We start from the raw sequence: 9,202 nt of genomic DNA on the forward strand, positions 1-9,202 counted from the left end.
TCTTCAGTTAGACTATTTAGCTTCAGTTAGACTTATTTATCTTCCGTTAGACTTATTTACTCTTCAGTTAGACTGATTCAGTTAGACTTATTAAGTGTTCAGTTAGAGTAATTTAGTTTTCAGTTAGACTTATTAACTCTTCAGTTAGACTTATTTACACTTCAGTTAGACTTATTTTCTCTTCAGTTAGACTTATTCTCTTCAGTTAGACTTTTAGTTAGACTAATTTGTTTTCAGTTAGACTTATTTAGTTTTCAGTTAGACTTATTAACTCTTCAGTTAGACTTATTTGCTCTTCAGTTAGACTTATTTGCTCTTCAGTTAGACAGATTCAGTTAGACTTATTTAGTTTTCAGTTAGACTTATTTTCTTTTCAGTTGGTCCTTAATTTATTTCATTTAGTATAATTATTCTTTCATTTGATACTATTACAACCATTTTCAGCTACACTTGTTTAGTTTTCAGTTAGTGCTTTTGTTCTTTAATTAGTGTCCTTATTTTTTGTCAATGAATAACAACTGAACATGAATATCTCAAGTACATCAATGACGAAAATATCAGTAGCAGTTTAATAGGGAGACATGTTACAGATCACAAAGATGGTTACAACTTGTATCAAGCACACTCAAGAGCATTAGGATTTAGTATTAGGAAACAAACTCTAAGGAGGAGGAGAATTGATAATTCAATATACGAATTCTACTTGGTTTGCTCAAAGGAAGGAGGCTCAAAATCAACAAACAAATAACAGAACCAAAAGAAAAAGACACACAACAAGAAAAAGTGTTCAGATACCAGATGTTGAGCAGCCAACCAAGGAAAGAAAGGAAAGAGTAGTCAATGAAACAAGAACAGCATGCAAAGCCATGGTCAGATTTAAGCAAGAAAAACCTGGTCAAGACTTTGTTGTAGTAGCTCATGAGTTGCAGCACAACCATGAGTTGGTAATACAACAAGAAATACATCATCTGAAATCAGAAAGGAGATAACTGAACAAAAAGGACAACTAATACAAACAATGGTTGAATCTGGAATAAAGCCAATGCATGCATACAACTTTTTGTGTCATGAGGCTGGATCAGAAGAAGTAGTGGGCCACACAAAAAGGGACCATCTAAACTATATCACACAGTACAGAACAAGATTGGTTGAAGGAAAGATATGCAGAGTGTGTTGGACTTACTTCAGCAAAGACCGATGATGATCCTGCATTCTTCTACAGGCTGAAATTTGGGGAACATAACAACATTGTCAGCTACTTTTGGCGAGATTCAATGATGTTGGAGGACTTCAAAGCATATGGAGATGTTATGATATTTGACACAACATATAGGACAAACAAATATGGACTGATATGTGCACCATTTGTTGGCATAAATTGCCATTGGAAAACAACAATGTTTGCATGTGCTTTCATAACTAATGAAAAGGAAGAGAGCTTTGAATGGCTACTAGAAACATTCAAGAGAGCAATGTGCCAACAAGAGCCAAAGACAATTTTCACTGATCAAGATAAGGCAATGGGCAATGCAATTGAAAAGGTATTTTTCAGTTAGAATTATTTAGTTTTCAGTTAGAATTATTTAGTCTTCAGTTTGAGTTATTTATAATTCAGTTAGACTTATTTATAATTCAGTTAGACCTATTTAGTTTTCATTTAGACTCATTAATTTTTCAGTTAGCCTTATTTACTTTTTAGTTAGACTAATTTACTTCTCAGTTAGACTAATTTACTTTTCAGTTAGACTCATTGAGTTTTCAGTTAGACTTATTTAGTTTTCAGTTAGACTCGTTTAGTTGTCAGTTAGACTCATTGAGTTTTCAGTTAGACTTATTTAGTTTTCAGTTAGACTCATTTAGTTGTCAGTTAGACTCATTGAGTTTCAGTTAGACTTATTTAGTTTTCAGTTAGACTCATTTATTTCCACTATTTCAGTTAGACTTATTTCTTTTTCGGTTAGACTTATTGATTATTCAGGTAGACTTAGTTAATTTTCAGTTAGACTTATTTAGTTGTCAGTTACACTTATTTACTTTTCAGTTAGACAAATTTACTTTTCAGTTAGACTTATTTAGTTTTCAGTTAGACTCATTTAGTTTTCATTTGGGCTTATATTACTTCTTTTTGTCTAATGAAATTTTCAGTTAGCATTTACACTGTTTTCAGTTAGACTTCTTAAATTTTCAGTTGGTCTTCATATTATTTTTTACCTTTTAATTAGATTCACAAGCATTCAAATGAAAGTGATTTCTAGCATAATATGTACTATCTTAAACAGGTTTTCCCAAATACAAGACATAGGCTTTGCCTTTGGCATATAGAGAAGAACTTTGTAAGCCACTTCGGATCCCTCAAGACCAATGAAGACTTCAAGAACATGTTCAAGAACTGTTTGATGGGGTGTCAAAATGAATCAGGCTTTGAAGAATTGTGGGCGAAAATGATGGAATTGTATGGACACGAGAAAAAGGAATGGTTCGAGCAAGTATATGATCAGAGACACAAGTGGTGCACCGCATTAATAGGGATATGTTTTCAGCTGGAATCTTATCATCACAAAGAAGTGAAGTCACAAATAAGGCAATATCATTCAATGCAAAAGCAACAACAAACCTGTTTGAATTCTATCATATATTTGAGCAAACAGTGAAAAGATGGAGAAGCAATGAAACTAGTGACAACTTCCGGAACAGAACTGAACGTCCCAAAGCCGTCAAATCCAAATCAAAGCTTCTGAAACATGCAGCTGATGTATACACACTAGCACTGTATAATGACTTTGAAACAGAGTATGAGTGGGCAATGGCATCATTTTTACGAGCATTTGCAACAGAAAACTCACAGCTGAAGTTGTTTGAAGTCTCACCAGAAGAAGATTTCACAATTCACATACAGTAGCATACGATGAGGCTACAACAGAATTAGTGTGCTCATGTCAATGCTTCACAGAGACGGGGATGCTTTGCTTTCACATAATAAGGGTCATGCACATGTTCAGTATTTCAAATACCACACAAATATCCTTAAGAGATGGACAAGACTTGCAAAGTCAGCAGTATGGGAGAATGTTCAAGGTTAGTGAAATAAACAATATGACTAACTGACAAATGAAAGCAACTAACTGAAAAACTGAAGACTCCAACTGAAACAATTAACTGATCACCTGAAAGATTTAATTAGTGAACTGAAAAAAAAAGGCTCCAGCTGAAATTAGTATAACTAACTGATCCATTAATGTTACTACCAGAACATTAATTGGGGGTTTTGTTTGTGTGCATATTAGTGGTGGGGGGTTTTGGGGGGTGTGGGGTTTAACACTTAACTAACTGAAACAATTAACACACCACCTGAAAGAATTTATAAGCTATCTGAAAATTTAGTTAGTCAAATGAAATAATTGACTAAGAAACATTTATTAAAGCAGACAAGGACCAAAGCCAAAATGCACTGTTGTGGACACCATGGAGACATGCAATAACCAAGAATTTCTACAACCTAGTGTCAATATGTCAATCAAATGAGGATGCAAGAACATTATGTGACAAGTCGTTGAAGGAATTATAAATCAAATCAGTGAAAGAAGTTTTCAAGACCGATCAACAAAAACAACAAGAAATCGAAGAATGAAGAACTACGAAGACAAACAGTTGAAAATCCTGAGGTGATAAAGACAAAAGGAAGACCCCAAAGGGAAACAAGAGAGTAAAAGGACATTTTGAGAAGCGTAAAATGAAGACAAGGCATCCGAACGAATATGGAACAAAAACCCCAAATGTACCTCAAGTTGAATAGTGTTCAAATAATATTAGTTTTCAATTGTATTCCAGTCAGTAATTGTATTGAAATTTACACTTGTTTATTTCTAAGCTACTCGAAATTCAGTAATATTAGTATTTATTGTCCTTCAGTTAGACTTGTTTATTTTCAGCTAGTGCTTAGTCAGTTAGACGTGTTTTTTCGCAGAGTCAGTTAGACTTGTGTATTTTTCAGCTAGTGTTAATTGCTTCAGTTAGACTTTTATTTCTCAGCTAATCTTTATACTGCTTCAGTTAGACTTGTGTATTTTTCAGCTAGTCTTAATTATGCTTCAGTTAGACTTATTTATTTTTCAGCTTGTATTAATTGTCTTCAGTTAGACTTGTGTATTTTCTGCTTCAGTTAGACTTATTTGATTTTCAGCTTCTATTAATTACGCTTCAGTTAGACTTGTGTATTTTCAGCTAGTGTTAATTTCCTTCAGTCAGACTTATTTATTTTTCAGCTAGTATTAATTGTGCTTCAGCTAGACTTCTTTATTTTTCAGCTAGTGTTTATAGAGCTTCAGTTAGACTTGTTTATTTTTCAGTTAGACTTATTAACTCTTCAGTTAGACTTGTTTGTTTTTTCAGCTACTATTTACAGTGTTTCAGTTAGACTTAAAATTTATATTTACAAATATATGTCATACACTTATTATTATGAGTTAGATTTTCATTTTTCAGTTGGTATTGTATTTTTCCAATTAATTTTCAAAATTTTACACAAATGTATTCCATTCAAAGTAAGTGTAAATGTACAATTCATTAAAGAACACAGATATAAAATGTAAAATGAGTTCTGTGCTATTTCTACTGTACATTGCAAAATTTAATGGTGTGCTATTTCTACTGTACATTATAATAATAATAAAAAAAAGTTTGGCACCTAAGAATAATGAAATTTCAACAGTTGCTCTATTTTCACTTTGTCTCCAAAATTATTATTCAACACATCTTCTACTTTCGCCTCATGATCCCTCCTTCGCCGTAAAATGTGTGCTTCTTTTCTATTCGTCTTCTTTGATCGATTAAATGCTAATTTATCTAGAACAGCCTCTTTATCCTTCCTTATCTTCTGTCTTGCCATCAGTTCAGGTTTCTTTGCAGACCAAATAACAGTCATGCTTCACTTTCTCTCTCAGTTTGTTTAAAGGATGGTCCACAAGACGAAGAGCAAGCCTACACCGCAAGGTTTTTGGTGGCTGCCTAAAAAATAAAAAAATCAAAACTATTAAAAAAGTTTCAAAAATGTAACAATTACAAAATAAAACTAACTGAAAATAAACAACAACATCAACTAGTCTTTATAGTGCTTCATTGTTTTTCAGGTAGTCCTTATAATCTTTCAGCTAGTAATGATTGTGTTTCAGTTAGACTTGATTGTTTTTCAGCTAGTATTTATTGTGTTTCAGTTAGACTTGTTTATTTCTAAGCTAGTCTTTACAGTGCTTCAGTTAGACTTCATTATTTCTCAGCTAGTCTTTATAGTGCTTCAGTTAGACATCTTTGTTTTTCAGCTAGTCTTTCAAGTCCTTCACTAACTGGCTATCATACCTTTTTCTATTAAAAAACTTTCAAAAACAGAAATGTAACAAGCAAAATACTCCCTAAAAACAATAAAGTAATCATACCCTTTTCAGGTCAACAAGTGCACATGGTTAGTATTTTGACCGTCATACATCCATGGTTTTGATTGCATAGACACCACAATCAAAATTGTTGTCCTTGCTTCTCCAAGGGAAGTAAAGAGTTGATGTTTGCCAATGGTGGAGACGATCAAAATCACGACATCTCATAGTCTCTTGCATAAAAGAATCAAAAGCACGACACTGCATTTGAAGATCAAAAAGTAAACAACAATTAAAAAAAAGTAATAAAATGGAACAAAAAAAAAATACAAATGCTCATAAAAAGGTACGTACAAAGTATGTAAGACCATTAAATTCCTCATGCTTATATCTATCAATGTCCTTCATGTCTGTACGATTGTCAATATTTTCAATCCTTTTTGCTTTCTTGTTCAGCACCAAGACAGTATAATGATCATCCTTGTGAACAGGAACAAAAATCTGGAAGATAAACATAAGATGCAAAAGCAATAAGTCTACCTGACAGAGAACAAAAAACAAAATGAAATACTAAAAACACTAGCTGAACTAAAAACATACACTAACTGAAAACATAAACTAGGACTAACTGACAAGTAACATACACTAACTGAAAGAGAAATTACACTAACTGAAACAAACACTAAAGAAAACATAAAATAATACTAAGTGAAATCAAAACAAATAAAAAATGGTTAACAATAATACAACTAACCAGTTCAGCTTCTCGAATATCATTCCCTGGAAATGATTTCACCCATGAAGAAATAGCTTCCTTACATTTCTTGTTGAATAAATCATCATCTTTTGTAATAAGCTTTTTCTTGTTTTCTTCCCATTCCTTCAACTTCTGATCATACTGACTAGTGCCCTCCAGCTTCTTCAAAATAATCTCATTTTCAGCAATCTCACTCTCAAACTGAACCTTTTTTACCTTCTCAGCACACAACCAATTGATATAGTTCTACAACAAAAGAAAATAGATATTATGACAAACTGAAACACAGAAGATAACCAACTGAAAAAATAAATTTAGTTTTCAGTTAGACTTTTTAAAATGTCAGTTAGATTTATTTACTTTTCAGTTAGACTTATTTAGTTTTCAGTTAGACTCATTAAGTTTTCAGTTAGACTCATTAAGTTTTCAGTTAGACTCATTAAGTTTTCAGTTAGACTCATTAAGTTCTCAGTGAGACTCATTAAGTTTTCAGTTAGACTTATTTACTTCTCAGTTAGACATATTTACTTTTCAGTTAGACTCATTTAGTTTTACAGTTAGACTTTTTAGTTTTCAGTTAGACTCATTAAGTTTTCAGTTAGACTCATTAAGTTTTCAGTTAGACTCTATTTACTTTCAGTTAGAGTAATTTACTTTTCAGTTAGACTCATTAGTTTTCAGTTAGACTTCTTTATTTTTCAGTTACACTTATTTATTATTCAGCTAGACTTATTAAGTTTTCAGTTATTTATTATTCAGCTAGACTTATTAAGTTTTCAGTTAGACTTATTTAGTTGTCAGTTACACTTATTTACTTTTTATTAGACTGAAAACATAATATGACCAACTGAAAAACATAACATGACAAACTGAAAAACAGAAGATGACCAACTGACAAAATACTATGACCAAATGAAAACAAACATATAAAACTAAGCAATAACAACACTTACAAAAGGCATAATATTAAACCAGAATCTCCTTGTTGCAGAAGGTGATTCCTCTTCTTGCCTATTGAACATGAAGGCGCATCCGTCAATAACTCCACTTGTCAGCCACCTTGACGAGGCATGCTAATTAAGTCGAATTTGTACAGCTGAACCGCATAGTTGCTATGAGGATTATCAAAATCCACAATGAGATCACTTGTTAGTTCACTTTGCATAATGTCATTTTTCATCTTCACTTCCTCAGAATCTGTATCCAATGACATATATGCAACATCTTCATACTCATTGTAAAATAGATAATCAACCAGCAACCTCTGGTCAGGAGACAGATCACTCAAATATCTATTATAATGCTGCAAACTTCGACATAATATTATGCCATGGTTGTTGACAGGAACACATGCAATCCAGGGGTAGAAGATGAAACAACACCAGCTTCCTTCTCATCCTCTTCTTTTTTAGCCTTGTCAGATGATGATTCAACTCCATGATCAGCAATCCTATCAATCAGGTCCTCCAAACCTTCATCGTCATAATCATCACCTGGTTCCTTAACTCTCACAACTTTCCCAACTTTCTCTGAAGAAGGGTCATAGTCCCACCCCTTCAATAATTCAGGTGTTGAAGGGATTTCTGACTTTGATTGTTTCTGAGGTTTGTAGGATTTGTATGATGATTGATCAGAATAAGAGCCATCACCCTGCATTCAATTAAAATATCAAAAAAATGACAGATATACTAACTGAAAGATAAACATACACTAACTGAAAATAGAACAGATACTAACTGACAAGAAACATAAACCAATAAAAAATAAACTATTACTAACTGACAAGAAGATACACTAACTGAAACATAAAATAATACTAACTGACAGAAACAAACACTAACTGACATGAAACTTACACTAACTCAAACATAAACTAATACTAACTGACAACAAACATACACTAACTGAAATAAAAGATATACTAAATGACAAGAAACATACACTAACTGAAACAGAAAAATAAACACAGAAACTAAAACTATACTTACTCGAGGATATTTTACATTTACTGGAGTGATGATTGGAATTGAACTTCCAACACCCTCACCACTCTCTGCACTGTCTGCAAGATCCTCAACAACAGGACTAGGAGTTAATAGTTGGAATGAAGGGCCATCGAAATCAGCAATGTTTTTCCTTTTAGCAGAAGAATCAACTCTCCAAGACTTTCTGCTATATACATTCTCAACAGCTTCAACAACAGGAGGAGGAGGAGGAGGAGTTGGAGTACGAAGATCAACAATATCAATACCAGCAGCGGTGCGAGTAGGGACGTGTGTAGAAATTTTACACTTATCCTTATCCTTAGCCCCTTTGACTTGATCATCATCAGCATTCCTCCTCTTCCTATCAGCTTCCTTTGGTTGTTCTTTCTCAACATCTTAATTCAAAAACAAAAACAAAAAAAATAAATATAAAAAGTTCCATTTGATATTTATATGATATTCAGTTGGTATTAAGACTATTTCAGTTAGAGTATCAAAATTTTCAGTTGGTCTGAATATTCTTTCAGTTTGACTTGTTTATTGTTCAGGTAGTCTTTATAGTCCTTCAGTTAGACTTGTTTATTTTTTCAGCTAGTCTTTATAATACTTCAGTTAGACTTATTTACTCTTCCGTTAGACTTATTTACTCTTCAGTTACACTGATTAAGTTAGACTTATTAAGTGTTCAGTTAGACTTATTAACTCTTCAGTTAGACTTATTTACACTTCAGTTAGACTTATTTTCTCTTCAGTTAGACTTATTTACTCTTCAGTTAGACTAATTTAGTTTTCAGTTAGACTTATTTAGTTTTCAGTTAGACTTATTAACTCTTCAGTTAGACGTATTTGCTCTTCAGTTAGACTTATTTGCTCTTCAGTTAGACTGATTCAGTTAGACTAATTTAGTTTTCAGTTGATATACTTTTCAGTTAGACTTATTTAGTTTTCAGTTAGACTTATTTTCTTTTCAGTTGGTCCTTAATTTATTTCATTTAGTATAATTATTCTTTTATTTGATACTATTACAATCATTTTCAGCTACACTTTATAATACTTCATCAGTTATTGTTCAGGTAATCTTTATAGTGCTTACT

The 9,202-nt window shown here is 32.4% G+C and overlaps 1 protein-coding gene across 1 annotated transcript; it reads right to left on the minus strand.

Annotated features, from left to right (window-relative positions):
* Nucleotides 1-5,146: 5,146 nt before the first annotated feature.
* On the minus strand, nucleotides 5,147-7,171 carry LOC130591952 (uncharacterized). The gene is made up of 4 exons (XM_057395962.1): nucleotides 7,077-7,171; nucleotides 6,121-6,369; nucleotides 5,721-5,867; nucleotides 5,147-5,627 (listed from the first exon to the last, which is right to left on the minus strand). The coding sequence occupies exons 1-4, from the start codon at nucleotides 7,143-7,145 to the stop codon at nucleotides 5,472-5,474; spliced, it is 621 nt and encodes a 206-aa protein (XP_057251945.1). The 5' UTR covers nucleotides 7,146-7,171; the 3' UTR covers nucleotides 5,147-5,471.
* Between the last annotated feature and the right edge of the window lie 2,031 nt (nucleotides 7,172-9,202).

The sequence above is a fragment of the Beta vulgaris genome, chromosome 6 (genome assembly GCF_026745355.1).
Source record: "Beta vulgaris subsp. vulgaris cultivar EL10 chromosome 6, EL10.2, whole genome shotgun sequence".
In the NCBI taxonomy this organism is placed as follows: Eukaryota; Viridiplantae; Streptophyta; class Magnoliopsida; order Caryophyllales; family Amaranthaceae; genus Beta; species Beta vulgaris.